Source organism: Clupea harengus, chromosome 15 (assembly GCF_900700415.2).
Source record: "Clupea harengus chromosome 15, Ch_v2.0.2, whole genome shotgun sequence".
Lineage (NCBI taxonomy): Eukaryota > Metazoa > Chordata > Actinopteri > Clupeiformes > Clupeidae > Clupea > Clupea harengus.
The window spans coordinates 7708571-7731447 of record NC_045166.1 but is presented as its reverse complement, the minus strand read 5'-3'; the positions used below and the strand labels follow the sequence as shown (position 1 = coordinate 7731447).

General features: G+C 44.7%; 1 protein-coding gene across 1 annotated transcript; it reads left to right on the top strand.

Annotated features, from left to right (window-relative positions):
- Positions 1-10342: 10342 nt before the first annotated feature.
- sox11b (SRY-box transcription factor 11b) lies at positions 10343-12553 on the top strand. The gene has a single exon (XM_012815755.2). It carries the CDS (start codon positions 10492-10494, stop codon positions 11608-11610), a length of 1119 nt encoding a protein of 372 aa, XP_012671209.1. The 5' UTR covers positions 10343-10491; the 3' UTR covers positions 11611-12553.
- The last annotated feature ends 10324 nt before the right edge of the window (positions 12554-22877 follow it).

The window sequence follows — 22877 nt, the reverse complement described above, 5'->3', positions numbered from 1 at the left end:
TCAGAGAGAGGAAACAAATGAGCACTTTGAAGAGTGCAGGGGATGACGGCGGAGTCTTAATGGCTTATGAAGTACCGCGGGCTCGTGGCTAATCTGAGAGTGCAAATATAATGTGCGACTGTTGATCCAAAGGTACTCACAGCACCAGGACAGGCAGACAAAAGGGGTTGGGGGGGTTATTTGGGGGTTATTGCGTATTGGCAGATCTTTGGCAGAAAAAGTTTTTGTAATTAGATGATTCCGCTGTTTAGACTGACCACAGATGTAGGGAACCACTTAGATAAGTAAAACATCACAGGGAACTGAAAGTAAAAGATGCTTGTAGCAACATTAGCATGTCTTGCTAAGCTTTGCCAGACTTGACCCACAGCTGTAGGAATGCAGCCTTCCCCTACAGTGCCCAGTTCTGGGTGACAAGAATGGCCATTCCATGAAGATTTTTGATTGGTAATAAAGCCAAATGGTGTCAAAGCCACTAATCAGTCGTAGGAGAATTCCAGAGACTATTTTGTTTTCTTGTGGCATTTATTTTCATGATGCCTATCAGAATGTAATTATACCCAAAGCATTTAAAAACCAATTGCTTTTACAGCAATCTCAATCTCTGAACAGGCAAGGCAAGAAAGAAAGGAACATTTGAAATAGACATTCTCAGGTTAATCACTATATGTCAATTTCAACATGACAAACAACCCTTCATAACTGTACCAGCAGAAGACCATTCCAAAGACGTTCCTTTGAAGAAAGCCTGTAATGTGATTCTATATTAAGATATTTCTTTCTATCACTATATAGTTCCTGTATGTTATTTCATTATAGAGTGTGAGAGTGTGACTTCTCTCCAAATGGGCTCTAGCTATACAGAACGACAGTGGTATAGGGGTTGTGTGTGTATGTGGAGAGAGAGAGAGAGCGAGAGAGCGAGAGAGAGAGAAAGGGGGACAGAGAGAGAGAGAGAGAGAAAGGGAGGGGGAGAGAGAGGGAGAGGGAGGGAGAGAGAGGGGGGAGAGATAGAGAGAGGGAGAGAGAGAGAAGGAAAGACAGAGAGAGAGAGAGAGAGAGAGAGGGAGAGGGAGAGAGAGAAAGAGATAAAAGGAGAGAGAGATATAGAGGGAGAGAGAGAGAGAGAGAGGGACAGAGAGATAGAGAGAGCCATCTCTTCTGTGTTTGTCATGCTCTTGCATGGGCCTCTAGCTGGCTAGAGCAGCAGGTAATTAACTGGAATGTCAACATCAGATGAACTAGCCTGAAATAATAGCTTCTTTTATCTCTGGGTCGTGATCATTATCTCTGCATTTTTCTTTCCCCCTTCTTTCCTTCTCTCACCCCCCCCCCCTCTCCCCCCCCCCCCCCCCCCCCCCAACCCCCCTCCCTTTCTTCTCTCCTCTATCTCCACGAGCCTCCTTGCCATTGGCTTATTTTGTCACAATTGATGACATCCTCTACTTCCATTTAAATTAGCCTGCCCCCGGGACACATACAGTGAGGAGGTCACTGAGGGAAATTCAATCTCCAGTAGTCCAGTACTGTAATTCACCCTTGTGCGCTTCAGCAGCACGTTAAGAGAAAAACACCATCTGCTTAAGAGAGGACTTCTAAATGCTGCATAAGCACTAATCATGTTTTCTTAGTATATATTATGATGAAAGCTCATATGAAAGTGCTTAAAGTGTAGGTTATAAGTTAACTTCCTTTTGGGGAATAAGCCTGACTGTAATATCCTTCAGTGTGTGACATAATTAAAAATAATGTTTAAATTACAAAACATTTTTTTTAACAGACAAGAACAAACAGTGGGTGACATAATTTAAAAAAACAGACCAGAACCGTATCTTACAATATTTTATCTTGCTATGTTACTTATTATGCTTACATTTATATTCCAAATTACTTCTTTTTGATATATGACATATTTCCTCAGTGCTCATTGAGATCAGATGCTGATGACCTTGGTATTGCTTAAGCAGTTCACTTTGTTGGTTGAGCTACAGGAATCCATACTTACCTTAAATCCTGACCACTCTCTTTAGAGGCCAGACAGTTCTAACCCTGGACCTCTCCATCGCTTCGCCTGGAGGTCATCTAGACCCCTGATGAATGACAAGACGCACGGGAGGGATTCTCTCATTCCCAGGGCTGAAAAGAGAAGCGAGGGATTCTCTCATTCCCAGGGCTGAAAAGAGAAGCGAGGGATTCTCTCATTCCCAGGGCTGAAAAGAGAAGCCGATGTGTTGCTCTCTGTGAAACTGAAGCCCTCCGTTGTACATGCCAGGGCATGATCAGTGCTGACACTAAAACAGCCCGGCAGGAACCTAAATCATGAACATGCATCAGTCACAGTAGGACATGGAAAAGGACACGGATATGCTCAAATTACCACAAGAGGACAAGAGGACTGCTCCCTGTCTGCATGCTTTCTTTTCCCCCCCTCTGTCTCGTGCTCTTTTCCCTCTCTCTCTTTCTCTCTCTCTCTCTCTGTCTCTTATGTTCTTTTCCCTCTCTCTCTCTCTCTCTCTGTCTCTTATGTTCTTTTCCCTCACTCTCTCTCTCTCTCTCTCTCTCTCTCTCTGTGTCTCTCTCTCTGTCTCTTATGTTCTTTTCCCTCTCTATCTCTCTCTCTCTCTCTGTCTCTTATGTTCTTTTCCCTCAATCTCTCTCCCTCTCTCTCTCTCTCTCTCTCTCTGTCTCTTATGTTCTTTTCCCTCACTCTCTCTCTCTCTCTCTCTCTGTGTCTCTCTCTCTGTCTCTTATGTTCTTTTCCCTCTCTCTCTCCCTCTCTATTCAGGTGTTCCACCCATCCAGCCATTTGCCCTTTGCCACCATACACAAGCAGGACGGAGAGACTGAACACAACAGGCATCAGGAATCAATAGTGCAAAACGTGCAGGTGTGTGTCCACGTCCGGCCTTCAGCTCCAGGCTCTGTGTCCCGTGGTGTATGTGCATGTGTGTGTGTGTGTGTGTATGTGTGTGTGTGTGTGTGTGTGTGTGTGTGTGTGTGTGTGTGTGTGTGTGTGTGTGTGTGTGTGTGTGTCCTCAAGCAGGGTAATCCATCAGCTCAGACACCAGGCCTTCAGACTGAACACACACTCATTACTCCAGGTCACACACCTCAGAGACAAACACACACACACACACACACACACACACACACACACACACACACACACACACACACAGTCACTCACCTCAGAGACAGGCAAACACACAAACACATGCACTGCACATACACACTCACAAACACACAAATGCACTCACACACACGCACACACACACACACACACACACAAACATATCTACACACACGGCACAGGCAGCCGTCCAGGGCCTGCTCTCACTGCTACCGCAAAGGAGAGGTCGGCATGTTCCCCTACACAAACACAAACACACACTCTTGTTTGTTGATGCCTGCTGTGTTGTATTGGGAACTTGTGGTCTGAGAAAACATTTGGACAACCTCCCTTCCCATTAGTATCTCAGGCAAACTTAAAAGAGATCCCTTCAGAAGGCCTAGAGAGAGAGACCACTTTAAAGGGTAGGTTCCTTCAGAAGGCCTAGAGAGAGAGACCACTTTAAAGGGTAGGTTCTCCCCCAGCTCTGAGCCTAACGCAACCCACTGCATCATTTTGAAGAAAGGTAAGAAACAGGCAAGGGGCTGTGAGTTTACTAGACTGAGAGTCTATGAATATCATGACGTAGCGAAGTCCCAAGCGGATGACTCTACGTTAGCATTGGCCTTGAGTTAGCCTTGGAAGGTTCAGGATGATTTTCAAACAGTAGATGGGGTGCTGATCCGTTTTCAACCCATAAAATGCAGACTTTTGTAAACATTTGAATTTTGTCAATATTAACACCAGCATTGGTGTGTTTCATCACAGTTCAGTCATATAATTTAGTTTAAAGCTCAAAAAACACATTTCACGGTGCACTTGCGGTCTAAAGCTCATCATGTACCAGGAGCTCAAACACCAGTCAGATATAACAAACCAACAACAAACATTCACAGATTGTGAATCAAAACTGGCAAGATGGGAGGGTGGAAATACTACAAAATTACAAAACAGTGAAAGATATACTTGATATGTAACATTTAGCTTTTTCATGCCCCAAAGGCTGTTTTTTATAAGCCACATGGGTTCACTTGGGAAGGCAGGCTACTGTATGTGGGGATGAGATGGTATGTGGAGAGAGTGCACAGCTGCCAGGGATAACTACTGAGTCACTGGTTCCTGAGGAGAACCTCACTGGTGTGTGTGGTGTGTGGTGTGTGTGTGTGTGTGTGTGTGTGTGTGTGTGTGTGTGTTTGAGTGTGTGTGTGTGCGAGTGTGTGTGTGTGTGTGTGTGTGTGTGTGTGTGTGTGTGTGTGTGTGTGTGTGTGTGTGTGTGTGTGTGGGGTGTTAGGGGTCTGTTGATATTAATGACTGGGGCCCAGAAAGCGTCAGAACTTGACACCGTCAGCACAACAGGACCACTGAATGAATATCCCCAGGTGACAAGTCTTTATCTACTTCTAATCAAATCTTGTGTCTCCCAGCCCATACTTAACTGGGGATGATGATCAAATGGTGTCAATTAAATTAATTCAAATATCCACAGTGTGAGATTGTGAATCAAAGCACCTTACTGACTGAGGTAACTAGGACGGAGACAACACTACAATTGATAGTAGCAGTTAATTTGGTTCAAATACTCATAGAGTGAACACTATAAAAATAAACCAGAACCGCAAGCATCAGCAAAGACTCTTTACTTTAATGTCACCCCTAAAGAACATTAAAACTCCATGCAAAGTTCCTCCCTTGCTAACAGTCTTCATGATCGTGTTCGTCATGTCTCCTGTTTCAACAGTACATGTCTGTCTGCTATGTTGTGCTATGCAATGACAGAGGAGGTTGTAATGTAAATGTGCAAAGAGAAAGCTCCTCCAAAATGTTTAAGGATGTGTCAAAAAAATATTTCGCTTTCAATAATCAGTATACTGTTATTAATAAATTTTTCGATTTGGTCGTTTGCAGATTGAGAAGGAAACTTTTATTCACAGATTGTGCTTGTCAATGCTACACATATGACACAGTTGTTTGAGCATTTTGTAAGTGGTCAGAATTAGGCCCATGATTCCGAGAGCTCAGATCCACCCAGAATCCTGTGCTCAATCCCAGGCAGGGCAGACCCATGTTCACCAATGACTGCAAACAACCTATCACCAGTTATCTCTCACCTCACGAAATGGCATCAAAAGCTCAGAATGAAAATATTATAGTTTAACACACGGCACATCAAGCAAATAGATAGCTACTTTATTGTTATGGTGTACTAACTTGGCCGTAGTAGGGTGCAACAAGCAGTAAAGTACAAGTACAACACCCTGTACAAACTAGGAGGCTTAAAGAAGACAGATGGCGTCTAGATTAGGTCCAATTTTCTTTTTTTTTCCTGCAGCAAAACACACAGTGGTCTCTTTCCTCTCTGTCTCCCTCTCTCTCTCTCTCTCCCTCCCTCACTGCAAAAAGTCAGCCTTCAAAAACAATATGGGGCATACAGTATATCACTTAAAATAAGCTAAATTATCTGCCAACAGAACAGGAAGATTTGACTTACCAAGACTTTGTAAAACAAGTAAAAATATCTAGCCTCAAAGAACCCAAATATATCTTAAAAATTGTGTGGCCAGACTAAAAACAAGTACATTTGTCAAAATATTTAAGAATAATTTTCTCAATTTGTAGGAAAACGTGCTTATATTCAGAAAAATGCTGGCACGATCATCTTGAAATGAGGCTACATGCTAGGCAATGTATCTTGAAATCAGTACAGCTACACCAAAAACAAGTACATTTGCCTATATACCCAAAATATTTAAGAATTATTTTCTTAATATGTAGAAAAAGATGCTTATATTCAGCAGATGCTACCACCATCATCTTGAAATGAGTCTACATACTAGGCAATTTATCTTGAAATCAGTACAGCTACACTAAAACAAGTACATTTGCCTATATACCCAAATATTTAAGAATTATTTTCTCAATATGTAGAAAAAGGTGCTTATAATCAGCAAATGCTAGCACCATCATCTTGAAATGAGGCTATATGCTAGGCAATTTATCTTGAAATCAGTAAAGCTTCACTTAAAAAAAGTACATTTGCCTAAATAAAAACAAAATTAAGAATTTTTTTCTCAATATGTAGAAAAATGTGCTTATATTCAGCAAATGCTAGCACCATCATCTTGAAATTAGTCTACATGCTAGGCAATTTATCTTGAAATCAGTACAGCTACACTAAAACAAGTACATTTGCCTATATACCCAAAATATTTAAGAATTATTTTCTCAATATGTAGAAAAAGGTGCTTATATTCAGCAGATGCTAGCACCATCATCTTGAAATGAGTCTACATGCTAGGCAATTTATCTTGAAATCAGTGCAGCTACACTAAAACAAGTGCATTTGCCTAAATACAAAAAAAAATAAGATTTCTTTTCTCGAAATGTAGAAAAATGTGCTTATATTCAGCAAATGATAGCACCATCATCTTGAAATGAGGCTATATGTTAGGCAATTTATCTTGAAATCAGTACAGCTACACTTAAAACAAGTGCATTTGCCTAGATACTGTAAGAATTATTTTCTCAATATCTAGGACAATTTGCTTAAATTCAGCGATTTTTAAAAATTTTATTTTTCAAGCTTTATTTTTTTGGCTTTTTTGCCTTTACTCAGATAGGACAGTAGAGAGAGACAGGAAGCGAGCTGGAGGGAGGGATTGAGAAATGACCGCAAGTCGGACTCGAACCTGAACTCTTACCTGTGTCCCCATCTTACCCATTCATGGTGCAGGGTTGCTGCCGCTTGTGCCACAGCTCCATCCCTAAAACAGTCATCTGTTGAGGATATTGCCATTTGTTTTGGAGAGTTTTGAAGTCAATGCATATGTGCAACTGATCATTGAGATACTAGAGATTGTGCAGATAGCACCTGTTTTTACCATAGCAACTGTGTCTAGGTTGAAGTTATTAATAAAAAATCATTTGAAGCATTGGAAGGAGCTTTTTCCAGACCGCAGTGTTACACCTAAACAGCATTATGTCAAGATGATGGGGCTATCATTTGCTGAATATAAGCATATTTTTCTATATATTGAGAAAATAATTCTGATTTTTTTTGGTATTCGGACAAATGTACTTGTTTTAGTGTAGCTGTACTGATTTCAAGATAAATTGCCTAGCATGTAGACTCATTTCAAGATGATGGTGCTAGCATTTGCTGAATTTAAGCACATTTTTCTACATATTGAGAAAATAATTCTTAAATCTTTTTGGTATATAGGCAAATGTACTAGTTTTTAGTGTAGATGTACTGATTTCAAGATAAATTGCCTAGCATATAGCCTCATTTCAAGATGATGGTCCTAGCATTTGCTGAATATAATTACATTTTTCTACATTTTGAGAAAATAATTCTTAAATTTTTTTTGTATTTAGGCAAATATACTTGTTTTTAATGTTGCTTTATAGATTTCAAGATAAATTACCTGGCATGTAGACTCATTTCAAGATGATAGTGCTAGCATTTGCTGAATTTAAGCACATATTCCTACTTATTGAGAAAATAATTCTTAAATCTTTTGGGTATATAGGCAAATGTACTTGTTTTTAGTGTAGTTGTACTGATTTCAAGATAAATTACCTAGCATATAGCCTCATTTCAAGATGATGGTGCTAGCATTTGCTGAATATAAGCACGTTTTCCTCATTCACTTTAACCTGCTAAAGGATGATAAAGTCTGTATGTATGTATCTATATGTAGAGATCAGAAGGATTCGATGCTTGAAATAAGAAATTCTGACTTTGACAAAGCAGTTTTGTACTTATAATGCCTTGTAATTATGGCAGTTCTAGTTTCAAGCATTAATGTGCTCAGAACCAGTAATAAAATCTCAGTAACAAGTAATACAACTTTATTAAGATAATTAAGGACTGAAACGCTTGAAGCAAGTGAAATGCTCTAACATAAAAAATGCCTGGTAAGAAGAAATATCTTGTCAGACAAAAACAAGCATATATTGCCTTGATTTAAGATATTTCATCTTACTAAGATTTCACTTTTTGCAGTGCTCTCTCTCTACCTCTCTCTCCCTCCCTCTCTCTCCCTCTTTCTCCCTCTCTCTCTCTCTCCCCCTCTCTCTTTCCCCCTCTCTCTCGCACTCGTTAACAGCCACAAGGATGAGTGTCATAAAGTAATCACCGGCCGGCGTGACTTGTATCTTCCCTCTGTCGCGTGGGCGTTCACACCTCCAACGGCTGCTGTTAGCGGCTCCCAGGGGCCTCAGACAGCCCTCACTCTGGCTCTGGTAATCACAGGCCAGGATGCAGCGCCACTCCACTCATTTATGTGAATGGGAGGAATGAGTCTCACACACACACACACACACACACACACACACACACAGACACACACACAGACACACACACAGTTTGTCTTTCAGTGTTTGCAAGGGTAAGGGGAGAATGTAAATGTATGTTCCAGATAAAGATCAATCCTTTGGAATAGACTAATTTCAATCAATACAATTTATATGTGAGTGTGGATATGTGTGTGTGTGTGTGTGTGTGTGTTTCCTTGGCCCATGTAATACTTAACACCAGCCTGGGAACAATTCACAGGGTACACATACCTGAATCTTCAACATCAACAGCCTATATTTATCACAAGGTATTGATTCCTGTGTGTGTGTGTATGTGGGGGGGGGGGGGGGGGGGGGGGATTGAAGCAATCTTCCAGACACGCTAGTTGCATATGACTCATCTCTATCGGGGAATCTCTCTTTTTCCCTCCCTCCCTCTCTCTCTCTCTCTCTCTCTCCTTCTCCCTCTCTCTCTCTCTCTCTCTCTCTCTCTCTCTCTCTCTCTCTCCTTCCCCCTCTCTCTCTGTTTACCTGCCTTTAGAGCTCCTGTCCCATAAAACTACCCACCGCCAGGCTACCCACCGCCAGGCTACCCAGCCTGCGACAACAAACAATCTCACCCTACCTGGCAAAAATCACAACCTCGCACAGGCGTGCTATTTAAAGTATGCTCCTCATATCAAAATCAGGCTCTACGCCATCTATGGATTTATGACAAATTGACATTATCCTTCAACGTAACATAATGCTCTTTAACTCCCGAAGAGGAGCATGGATTTTTTTCTTAGATCCATAGCCATAGAGTTTGAAGTCATAGACATGAACTTGGCATTGTCCAATACACAGACAGTTATTCGCTAACAGAGGCACAGGCTAATCCAAGGCCAAATCTGTGGGTGTGCAAGTAGTGTACTTAATGGGGGTGTACTGGCAATGATAAGGTCAGTGCTCTTTAGTAGTTCTGAGGCTTTAGCAAGCACTAGGCCCGTCATGTGTCATGTCTTGATCGCTGACTGGCCATAACCTGCACAACACAACACATGTTCCATTTGCGCATGGAAAAACAGCTCTCCTATACCCCACGCTATTTAATCATAGCGCTTTGCATGGGCCTCCCTTGGGCTGGGGTCATCTATACCCTTTGACCCCATCCCACCCCCTGACGGCGGGCCTGACAAGCCCACATGCCAAGCTATGGGAGAGAGGACACAATGCAGGGCATGGGGGGGCAGCAATGGAGTAGGCTATGTGAGTGGAGGAGGGGCAGCAATGACCCCTCCTCCCAAGTGTGTGTGTGTACCAGAAGTGTCTTCAGACCCTTTGTACAGAGTACACAGCCAAAGCTCTTGTCAAGAAAACAGGAAAAAGTTTGCTCTTTCATTTGTCTATCATTCACTTATTGTTAGTGGTGCAAGGCTCATTAACTGTCAAAGTACAAAATTCCCCCATTTGGATGATGATTCTTAATGGCTCTGCAAACGGCAAGGCTCAAGATAGGCTAGGGCTACATGTATCTTGTAATGTGTGCATGTAGAATACCAGCGGTGGCGTGCCTCGCTAACAGTGCTGAAGCGCCACCTCGAGACCCGATGAATATCACCACCCTCGCGATTAGATTAGTCAGATCAACAAGCTGTTGGAGAAATTCTTTCCAAGGGTATATATTTATATTTATAAATATATATATGTGCCAAGAATGAACATGGTAGATGTACAGTGTTCTGTACTGCATTTCGTTTCCCCGCTTAAGAACCGGTATGTATTTGATATGCTTGTCTCGCACACCTCGTCCAGACGGTCATAAACCGCCGCCCACAACCGTCTGAGGCTTCCAATGAGAGCTTCCCAGACGGTAAAGGGTTAAATGAGCCATATGAGTGCGGGTGGGCGGGGAGGACTCACGCCATTGGATAAGTAGAGGTGACGTAACCAGTATGAAAGCCTAATAACTACTTGAGAGGGCAGACTGTTAAGTTTGAAAGAGGGTCTCAGAGTGTAAAGTAAGCGCACGGCAAGAAGTAGGTTAGAACGTTTTTCTTTGGATTACCCGAACCCCGTTAAGACCAAGCAACAAGAGACGGGTCATGGTGCAGCAAACGGAGCACAGCGAGGCAGACTGCGCCATGTCGCGGGAAAACACGGACTCCGAGGAAAGTGAGATGATGGCGTGCAGCCCGGTGCCTGTGAAGCCGGACTGGTGCAAGACGGCGACGGGGCATATCAAGCGGCCGATGAACGCCTTCATGGTCTGGTCGAAAATCGAGCGGAGAAAGATTATGGAGCAGTCCCCCGACATGCACAACGCCGAGATCTCCAAAAGACTTGGGAAACGATGGAAAGCGCTGAAAGACTGCGAAAAGATCCCCTTCATCAGGGAAGCCGAGCGGCTACGGCTCCAACACATGGCCGACTACCCAGACTACAAGTACCGACCCAAGAAAAAACCAAAGCTTGGCAGTTCTGCTAAACCAGTCACCCAGTCACCGGAGAAGCCCAAAGCTGCCAAGACTGCGGTCAAAAAAGTCACTAAACTCAAAACCAGCAAACCGAACTCTACAAGAGCACCTCAAAACTACAGGTATGTTTTTAACAACTTGAAGGTGAGCAAAGCCGTCAAAAGGGAACTTACAGACGACGAAGATGATGATGATGACACTGACGACGACGACGACGATGATGAATACGAGGATGACTTTCCCAGACGGATTAAAATCGAGGAGGACCGAGTGCCTGTCCGACCCTATAGCATAGCCAAAGTCCCCTCAAGCCCCACTCTTAGCTCCACGGCGGAGTCTGAGGGGGCTAGCATGTACGAGGAGTCCCGGAAAGCGAATGCAGGTCCCGGCAGACTCTTCTACAACTTTAAGAACATCACCAAGCAGGCCACGGTGTGCCCATCGTCTCTCTCACCAGCATCTTCATTCAGGTCCATATCCACTTCCTCCAGCTCCAGCGAGGATGCGGACGACTTACTGGTGGACTTCAGCTTAAACCTGGCATCCGGTGCTCATGGACCGGAGCTGGGAAGCACGAGCTCAGGAAATCTGTCACTGTCCTTCGTCGACAAAGATCTAGATTCCTTCAGCGAGGGTAGCCTCTGCTCTCATTTCGAATTTCCGGACTATTGCACCCCCGAGCTCAGTGAGATGATTGCCGGGGACTGGTTGGAGGCGAACTTTTCTGATCTGGTCTTCACATACTAATGTTCAGGTCAAGTTTAGTTTCCAATCGAGCGGCTGCCGACCATGTTGAGCACCTCGGGCGCTCTCAGTGGTGCAAAGAAGTCGAAGTTGGATAAGTGAAGGGGACGGTACAGTTGCAAAAAAGAGTGACAAATGTCACCATGACAGGGTTTATGGATTTCGTATGAGGGCAGTCAGACTGCAGGGATGGAGCGGCATTCTTCTGTGTGTGTAATCCTGAACTATGCACATTCACTCCGAGACGACTCAGAGACCGTTCAGGACGTTTCTGTGATATCTGTGTCAGAAAATGTTTCTTTTTAACCAGTTTCGTCTCCCTCTAGTTTTGACCATTCTGAGCAACCCAAACCGCTCCGAAACCCAGGTATGGCAGGAAGCATTTTGATACATAACCAACATACCTCATCTTTTTAAAAAAGAAGTAAACTATTTTCAGACATATTTTTGTACAGTTTAAAGGGAATGTTCTTACTGTGTGCACAGTAAGTTTTTCAGGCACTTCTACCCGGTTTTCCTTTCCTTTCTTTTCTGCATGCAAGGGTTGAATGACAAACCAACTTGCATCGGAATGCCTTGCCATGATTTTAAAATAGGCGTGTACAGTTGTAGATTTAAACCTGCAGCGTCTCTGTAGGGAGGTGCGTTTTGGGGACTTAGACCCCATTGCTGGTACTAGATGATTGTATATGTTCTGTAAAATAGTAAAGTTAGGAGTTTATGTATATTGGTGTGAATGGGTCCCACATAGCAGATGTGAAACTGGATTTTTGTTTTGCATTTGTATCATCTTAATGGCACATATGTTTGTTTCTTCATTATTTTGTGCAATATACCTTATGAGATGGACCATCTGCGTTTTGTAGCAAATGAGATGCGTTACATGTTGTCATGCTGAAGTCTGTATCTTGACAAAACTGAATAAATCAGCTGGAACTGATACAAACTATCGTTTTGCTATGTATGTGGGGCATTGGTGGCATAAAGTGATGTGAAAATGTTACATTAGCCTGCATATTTCAGTTGAAGTGCTATATCCTCTTTAGCCAGTAATTGTAAGAGGGCATAATGGAAAATTCCCAATTGGACTTCTGAGGTTTAAAAAAAAAAAAAGTGTGTCAAATAGATGTCTGGTTTTATAACCCACTCTGCTGTTGTGGGTCAACCACCTCCCCCGCCCCCTTCCGGGCTTGTAACCGCAGAAAAAGGGAGGGTGGGGGCTGCGTCTTTAAGAAATCAAACATCGCGCTGCCCTGAATGGTCTAATGTGATTGGTGGGCTTCCTTGAGCCGCAGACCTCACGCAAGATGGGCATGTCCGCTGCCTCTGCTTATGAAATGCAAACGTGTAGGAAAGCGTTTAATTGACTGAATGGGTTGAAAAGAACGCACAGAGGCCCAAACGCTTTAGGTGAATTCCTTATGCAAATACGCTCGTTCTGTTATGCTAATCGGTGTCAACGAACTGAGATGGTGACCGTTGGCAGCACACATTTATTTATACAAATGATTTAACGTTTACTACCAAGCGCAGAAACATCATTTATACTTAGGCTTAGCTCCTGCCCAGTCTGGTAATCGTGTTACATCTGTTTATGACTACCCCTGCATCAAAACGCTGAGTCAACAACACTGTGCCCCAATTCAGCTTTCTGGAATAGGTCACATAGTTTTATGGTTTACATAATCTGAAAAAAAAAATGCTCAGAACTGAAGTTAATTTCCTCATCCAATTAATTAGCTTCAAATAGGCCTATGTATATTATAATTTGTCATGTTCTGTACAGTTGGTCACATGCTTCAGCACCAGTACACACCAAGGTCACGGGTTTGACTGACAGGTCCCACATATGCAGTTCATAATAAATATGAGCATGCACTCCTGTTGCCTGTTCTCTTAGTGTAACTACATATTTTGTTATGATTACAAATGCTAAGCAATTAAAAAAAATGAACATGTTCCCTTATGATGGGAGTTAGTATTTAATTGGAATCTATTGATTTACGTCACGTGGATGGTGCTCTTGAAACAGGACCGCTTATCTGACCTCGTGGGTAAGGTGACAGAGGCATGTCTTGGCAGTTTCATACATGCAGACCATCCACACGCCGAGTCGCTGGTGTCTCCCTTTTGAGTTTCAAACATACAGATGTCCAGATCTGTCATCTCATTCAGCGAATCATCAACCCTTCCCTCAGAGCAGGCCCAGACGCTGTTCCCAACTCTGTGTATCCCCCCTCAGCGTTAGCCATTAGCACAGCAGGTATAGCATGGCACTAACAAGGTCAATGTCATGTGCTCCGTGCCCACCATGTGCCCCAGGGAGCAGACTGTCTGATGAATGCATATATTAAATCATGTAGGAGGTTTGCTGCTGCATACTGTGAGGCTATTTAAGACATGAAGATGGATCAGGTGCAGAGGTCTGGACGATTAAATCATCATGTAAATTGCCTCCCAAGGAATTTAGCCGTAGCTGTTTAGCGCTACTGTGCCACGGCTTTGATTTAGTGCATTACAGTGTGCTAGTGCATAGAGATCCCCTCCGTCTATCTCTTTTCACAGAATAGGTCTGCCTCTCATCCGGTTGGCAAACGCACCAGATCAGGACAGAGGCCAGAGGTTGTCACTTGTGAACCATCCCTCCTGCATGCATGACCAGGTAGTGACGCCTTAAGGGTTTGCCCAGACCCATCATGGTCCTTCTCGAGCCTGTTGGAGTCTAGACAGAGCTTCAGCAGTGGTAAATGACCAGTGTTAGTATGTAACATACTAATTAAAGTAAAGCTATAAATACCAATTCATTTATATAGATTGATTATATTAAACGTTCTGTGTGTGTGTTTCTGTCACCATTAAATAAACGACAATTAAGTGCACTCTACGTTATTAAATTAAAGTGTTGTTTTGCAATTCCCTCACATCTCGGGCCCAGGTTCACTGTTGTAGGAAACAATCAGCTGCTTGTGCATATGGACAGGTTGCCAAGGAGATTGTCACTCAGGTTGTGTTTGATATAAAAACCAGGGCAGTACAGCCCCAGAGGAGGAGCAGCACACACACACACACACACACACACACACACACACACACACACACACACACACACACACACACACACACACACACACAACTGCTGCAAGCCACAAAGCCAGGTCTACTGATCTCAGATCAGGCTAGGAGTGATGCTGCAAGCCATGACGCCAGGTCTACTGATCTCAGATCAGATGGTGCCATACATGAGCTCTCACATGAGGACAGATCCATATAACTGCCCAGAAGCCCAGTCAAAACATGAACCCTTTCTCCCTGCACGTCTGATACTGATGTGGGTAGGTACTACTCTCCTCCCCTTTCAACTCTTCCGTAGACAGGTCATGCACACACAGGATTTTTGTTTGGCCATGTGCCCATCATATCATCATGAACATGGTCATGATGATATGATGGGCACATAGCCAAACAAAAAAAGAATCGCTGCATATGGGAGTATATAGACTGCATATAAGTCTTCTGCTGAGTTGCAGTATGCTAACATGCATACTAAGGGGCTGTCCACATGACAACATTGAAAACGGAGCTTTGTTGCATTTTGGCCTTTTGCCAACATGACAATGGCGTTTTGGGGGCCTGATAATCCAGAGTGAAATCTTTTGAGAACGCAACCCCTTTTCTTGTCTTGTAGTGTCCTTACTTTGATAATAAACTTGCTTAGTTATAAGCTGTTACTGGCTACATAGGTTATAGGGATGTCTTAAAATGCGAATACATTATTCGTGAAAATCACAAATTATGTGATGTAAACAGATATTTTGACTACCTTGTGTGTCAGCCATTATGTTTCGTCAAATCGATTCATTTAATTGTGGGTGACCACAAGATGAAAATGCCCATTCTTTTAGCAACATAGCACTTTTATTTCACTATTTCACTAACTATTCGTTTCATTTACTCCACATTATTGAAAAGTTATATTATTTAAAAGCTAAATTCTGTTTTCACCCCCACCGAGTGGGTGCACAGCAAGCAGTTCCTCTCACATTATTCTCCTATCACTTAGGGAAGACAAAAGTTCGTTGTGGCAGCTGGATCTCTTTCAAACCCCCGCAGCCTATACTTCAAAATGAAGCACGGAACCTTCAGTTTTGTAGCTGTATGTAAGCTGTATGTGTTCAGACAGTTCATAAAACTTAGTTTAGTTAAAAATAAAAATAAAAAGTGAGAGAAAAGTACAATATGAGGATGTGGAAATCTGTTTCTTAATTAATTAAATGCCAATATTGAGTCAATTTGATGCTTTGAAGGAACAACAATTGCATTGCCAATAGATATTAGGTTAGAAAATACATTTGCCCGATTTAATGTGACTTCTGGTATAAACCACAGCCACTTCCATTCCTCTATCTGAATATAGATACAGACGGATCATTTTGTTCCTTGCACAGATACAGATACAGTTGCAGATACAGATAATGATGTGTCTGTACACCTTTAATAGGTTACACAAGAAAAGTGATTTTAAAATGACCTAGCTAGCAACAGAGCTTTCATTTTCTTTTGTGAATCAGAGTTCTCAAAACGATATGCAAAACGGTATGAGAAACCTTTTGAAATGTTGTTTTCTAATCATTTCGTTGTCGTGTGAACGGCCCCTAGGATCCAGATCTTTGGCCCTCAGCCAACGTGCATTTGTGTGTTTGATTCTACAGTCCCCCATGAAGGTGTGTGCCACCAGCCATGACCCTACACCGCCCTCCCCCCTTTCAATCTCCCAGAACCCCCCAGGCAGGCAGGCAGGCAGGGCACAACTGTTCTCTATGTCAGTGGATGCAGTGTCTGCCGGGGACCTCCTGTGGCGGTGACCTTTTAGAGAGAAGCTTCAGGTGAGTGCCCAGTGACTCACTTCCTTTCCCCCTTCTGGCTTCAGATTCACACACGCACATCCATGGAGACCATCAGTATCAACTCAGTCATGTCTCACCTAAGGGCACATCTCTTAACACAGCAACCCGTGATGTGTGTTAGGAGGTTAGCTTAGCAGCCAGCAGTGTGTGTGTGGGTTTGTGTGTGTGTGTCGCCCTTCCCCCACCCTAAACTTCACACACACACACACACACACACACACACACACACACACACACACACACACACACACACACACGCACACACACATATACACACTCACACACACTGCCGGCCCCTTCTTCCAGAGAATGGAGAGGTTACCCAGGTTACACGGGTGACCCCCTGGGGCAATGGCTCTGATTTGAAAGTCGATCCTGACGACCCCCCCGCCTCTCCTTCTGTGTGATTAGCACAGGAAGCGCGGGGTACCGCAAGGGTCAGCTGTGATGAATGAAACGTTTGCAGTCTCTCATTCCCTCTCTTTCTCTCTCTTTTAGTCTCTCTTTGAGTCCCTCTCTATCTCCCAGCCCTTTTTCTCTCTCTTTCACTCTTTGCTTTCCATTCATTTTATCTTTCTCCATGCCCCTCTTCTCTTATCCCACATTTAAGATCATATTTCAATGTATAAATAACACCTTTGGTTAAAGTTTATTTTAAAATTTCTGTTTGATTCGGTCGTGGTAAGGTAGACCTGCACCCTGTCTGAGATACTGCCTTAGGGAGAGGTCTCCTGTTACTCAGACTCTGGTCTGAAAGAGCTCTTTGGATACCTGACTGATGTTCATAAGCTTCGTTCCTCCATGGGCTGGCTGAGAGTCACTGTCATGCTAATGTAATGAGGTCAGCAAGACGTAAGGCTATATAATCACGTGTGTGTGTGTGTGTGTGTGTGTGTGTGTGTTTGTGTGGCAAGGAACTGTTCATACGCACTGGCAGAATGTATTTTGTAATCCCTGTCTTGTTTGGGTCAGACTTTGGACGAGGGCCTGCCATGATGAAGGCCTTAGCCCAGCAGATCGGCAGATTGCTCAGTGTTGAGGGGAGTTCATCTCCCAGTCGGGGATCCCCAATCCCCCAGCCGCTTTAAAGCCCCTGTTGCCCCGCCCTCATTCAAACCCCCGTCTCCCCCTCTCCCACCTCTTCTCCCTGACCCCCCAGCTCTATGGCCTCCCTGCAGCCACCTCTCACCCCCCCCCCCCCCCACACCAGGGACTTACGTATCTCACCCCCCCTGACTAAAACCACACCAGGGACTTACGTATCTCGCAAAAACATGTCAAGCTGATGGAAATCTTAGCAAATGCATGTTCATATGAGGAAGAATGGCAGACCTGCAGTGTTACTGGTGTAAAGGCTTGGTGGTATTTCACAAACAGGATCATAAAGATGTCTGCCTAACTGCACAGAGTGAAACCTGAAACTGCACTTATTACTTAAGTCTGTGTTGTATATATGATGTCTCTCTCTCGCTCTCTCTCTCGCTGTGTGTGTGTGTGTGTGTGTGTGTGTGTGTGTGTGTGTGTGTGTGTGTGTGTGTGTGTGTGTGTGTGTGTGTGTGAGGGAGAGGGTGGGGTGGGGGGTCACTCACGATGACTTTGAATAACACAGAAATGTTCCTGAAAGGAGTAGCCCTCCACTCATCCACATCTGATTTCAGATCAGGTCCTCTGCTATACACAAACACAGACCAGCGTTCCCTGACAGAGGTCAGGTCAGTGCCCATGACTCTGTGGTGTAGCGCTGATCAATTCTTACATTTCGACATTCAGTAGAATCTTTAACCCAAATCTGTGGCAAGTTTGTCTATCATATGCAGTAGTTATTCAAATCCAGTGTGTTATTTTTCATGAATGCAATATCCACAATATACATATTTTCTTCTTTTTTTTTGCTCATATGAGATATGAGCGGTCTTGTAGTCTTGTCGGTATTTCACAATATTATGGCTTCAATCGGTGACATTAGCTAATCTTCATTTGTTATTAATTCAGGGCCATGATGTAATAAGTCCCCAGCATATGGTGACCCAGACGTGCCAACAACCTGCCCTCTGCTCATCCTGTGGCCATCTTGTGTCAGTGAAACGCTTTTTTTGTTTTTCATGCTTTCGGAAAGGAGCCTTTGTAACAAAGTTCTTTGCTGAGCTACAACACAAGGAAGATATCTACAGTATTCATATATGGTGTATGCTTTCTCAGCGGCTGCGCTGCTTTAGGTCATGTGAGGAGAGAGGAGGCCAGGCTGCGGTGACTGAGCAGCCCTGGTCTGCATGTGCTCAGGTCGCAGCAGGAGAAACAGCCAATCAATGATGGCCAATATGGTTTAACCTCAGCCATGGGATCCGTGGGGTGACCGCGACCACATTTCACCCAGCATGTGTCTCGCCCTGGATGTGTTTAAGAAGCTCTCTGCTGTGTGTGTCTAGGGGGGGGGCAGCTGAGGTGTGTGTGTGTGTGTGTGTGTGTGTGTGTGTGTGTGTGTGTGTGTGTGTGTGTGTGTGTGTGTGTGTGTGTGTGTGTGTGTGTGTGCTGGGGAGGATTAATAAGGGGTTTGGATTAATCAGACTCTTCCAACCCCCTGTCCACACAGCCCCCCTCCACCACACACCCACGCACACACACACGCACACATACGCACACATAACCACACATTCGCACACATACGCACACACACGCACACACACCCACACGCACACACACACACACACAAACAGCAGTGGAACCATGTAAAGAACATCTATAGAATTCCCAGTGTGAGTGTGGTTTATAAAAAGGGCAAAATAACGGTGTACTCTTGCATTAGATGGCACAAGTCCCCCAGTCATGGCCCCATTTGTGTGAGACGGTGAAGAGACTAGGTCTCTGAGCATGTGTGTGAGACGATGAAGAGACTAGGTCTCTGAGCATGTGTGTGAGACGGTGAAGAGACTAGGCCTCTGAGCATGTGTGTGAGACGGTGAAGAGACTAGGCCTCTGAGCATGCTCAGTGACATCAGCAGTCATGACTGACGTGCTAGAACATTCCGGGGGTGGATCTGACACAGCACAAGAGGAAGGTGTTGGGTTGCTTTTCCTGTTTCACAGAGGGCCTTAAGATTCATATGGGAAAACTGTGGGTTTTAAAAGAAGACGTAGAAATGAGGACACACTCTTGAGGCCCTGGACTCTGTAAAGCACCTAGAGACAATTGTATTGTTTTGGCGCTATATATAAATACAATTTAATTTAATTCAATTTAATTTAATTGATACAGATGATTTGTCAGTATGTTATCCTCTAACTATGATAAGGAAAAGTCATAAATAATTTGACAGTCTGCAGAGTTGCAATAGTTCCACAATCCAGCTGACCTTTGAACCCTGTCTGAATCCATGGAAACGTGGGCTCGCTCGAGTCCCTTTAGACCGGAGCATGTGTCTGTGATTTCCCGCCTCAAGCAGCCTCTGCTCTAATTGAGCTCGCTGTGTTTACACAGAACCACGTCAGGTCCAATCGGGTCCCAATCAAGAGTCGGGCTCCAAGCCAAGAAGTTTTTGGGGGGCAGGTTACACTGTGAAGGCACCTCTTTCTCTCTGCAAGCAATCCATGTTCTGGTCTTCCCTTCCCTTCCCTTCCCTTCCCTTCCCTGGGCATGTCTTGAGAACATCTCAAGCATGCTTTCAAACACAGTGAAGAGCGAGTGATGTCCTAAGGGCCTTCGTCTTCGCCTTCGTCTGGCTTCCGCGTCCTCCCTCAGTGCACTGTGTAGTTTCCCATACTGCCTCTCTCCACACCGGAGTATTTAATTCAGTCCAGACCATATCCCTACTTGTTCAAAGGCGTGCCGTATGCTGCGGCAGTCCCCTGCTTGCCAAGTGGAATAACATAACGTGGACTCCCTCATCTGAGGGAACTTTACTTAAACAGTCGTTTCATCGTGTCCTTCTGGTGCGGCAGGAAATAGCCTACAGTTAGGGTCCCAGTGTGATGTGCGCCAGTAGCGCTGATTGCTTTAGCACACACACACACCGTCCCTCACGGGTGACGTCCGAGTAATTAGCAGTCATTTTGCGCGCCACACGACTAGCATATGGGACTCTAACTGCTTCTGGTGTCTGGAATTAAAATCAATGACTTAAGGAAGTTTAATCAGGACGGCATGTGCCCGTTAGAGCGCTGGAATATATTTAGGTCTTTTTCACCTCCCACGAAAGCTGTCTGTCCCCTTGAGCACTGTGTCCATGAAGGCTTCACACTCTGCCTTTATATGAAGACACTATCAATTGGACCTCCCCTTAAATCTTGCAGTAGTAACGTTTTTACCCCAAAAATGTTTATGAACTGGTTGTAGTCCTAATAAAACAACACCGCCTATCTGCTTAGCAAGTGGAGGGTATATTTTGTTAGCTTTAGCCTGACTTGTCAGTACTTGCTCAAGATGAATGGGGTGGCGTGGCAGTGATGGCGCTAGTGGTCATAGGGGGGCAGTTCCGGCCTCTAGTGATTAGGTGAGAGAATGCGGTCAGGGCCCCCACCATGTCACGCCTCTCCCACTAACACCTCCAGGTCTCTGTGTGTGTCTGGACCCCCTCCGCTCCGCACGGTAAACACTGATAAACCCTTATCTCACCCATCTCTTCCTTCCTGCCTGCTGATGCCTGAGGCAGATAACAGAGGGACAAAGCTCAGTCCCCTGAGTGCTCAAGCTCAGAAGGAGACTCATGAAGTGGTGATGTGTTTAGGGGGCTTTCAGTTGAATAAAAAACATTAACTTTGAGAGTCTAGTCTATTATCTTTTAGCCCAGTCTGTAGTCAGTGGAACAGTATTTGCTGCCAGACTTTAGATGTAAACCCTCACACAAAAGAAAACATCCAGCAAAGAACACCAGCCATGGTGGGTTAAGCTGTATATTAAAGCTCTCTGCAGTCAAATGATCGCGTTAAGAGCTTCTGAGCCTCCATCTTTATCCTTTAATGGCGACGAAGTGAAAATCTCAACGCTGATGGGATGTCTGGATCTCTCTCAACACGACTCTTGTGTCTGGGCTGTGTTGAGTTTTTCCTCCCACGCCCGCAGCTTGTTTATCTTGTGTTCCTGCATTAATAGAGTGATCTATAGCTCCTCTCGCTCTCTCAGGCCTCCCAAGAATCACAGCGGGCCAGAGACAATCGATCGCATTGATCCCTGGCTAGCATGCCGCTTTTCTCGACGAGGCTCGTTTTACTCTGGAAACTTCTCCTTCTCCCTTCCAACTCTTCCTCTCTCCTTACTCTTCTTATCTTCTTCTCCTCATCTCGCTCCTTCCTGCTGAAATCATCCCTTTCTCGTCTCAGAACATTCAGGAAACAACTTCTCTTCCTCCTCTTCCCCCTCTTCTCTTCTTCTCCTCCTCATCTCCCTCCTGATCAATCCATCCCTTCCTCATCTCTCAGAGGCATTCCGGAAACTTCTCCTCTTTTCCCTCCTCGTCACCCTGCCCCTGACCATCACTCCGTCCCTCTCTCATATCTCTGAGCGCTTATGTGTAGGTGACATTACACAACGAGGTGTGTTACACACGGCAGAGAGGATCTGGGATTAGTTATTCTCACACCCCAGCTGCCAGGGGGCCCACGTGGACAACACAGCGCAGAGGTGATTCAATCTCGTCAAAGCGTACGATAATGCGCTCGGTGGGCAGCCGGCCAGGGGGTGGTATCTCTCCAACAGCCCGATGTGTGTGTGTGTGTGTGTGTGTGTGTGTGTGTGTGTGTGTGTGTGTGTGTTTACACGCACGCCAGGTTGGCACAGCCCAGCGAATGGAAGGCACACAGGCAGGCGGGCGGGCAAACACACACACACACACACACACACACACACACACACACACACACACACACACATACACACACACACACACACACACAGGCAGGCAGGCAACACACACACAAACACACACACACATACACACACACACAGAGGCAGGCGGGCGGGCGGGCAATCACACACACACACACACACACACACACACACACACACACACAGGCAGGCAGGCGGGATACACACACACAAACACACAAACACACACACACACACACACACGGGCGGGCGGGCGGCGGGCGGGCGGGCAGGCAATCACACACACACACACACACACACACACACACACACACACACAGGCAGGCGGGCGGGCGGGCAATCACACACACACACACACACACACACACACACACACACACACACACACACACACACAGGCAGGTGGGCAGGCTCCAGCTCAGTGGCGTTCAGGTGCTAATAATGATTCAGCTCGATGAGCCGCTGCCGCTGCGCTGCGTTTATGGGTTTCAGGTGCTCCGGATCTGAAGGACAGCAGATAGTGACCAAAAGTGGCCAACACGTATTAC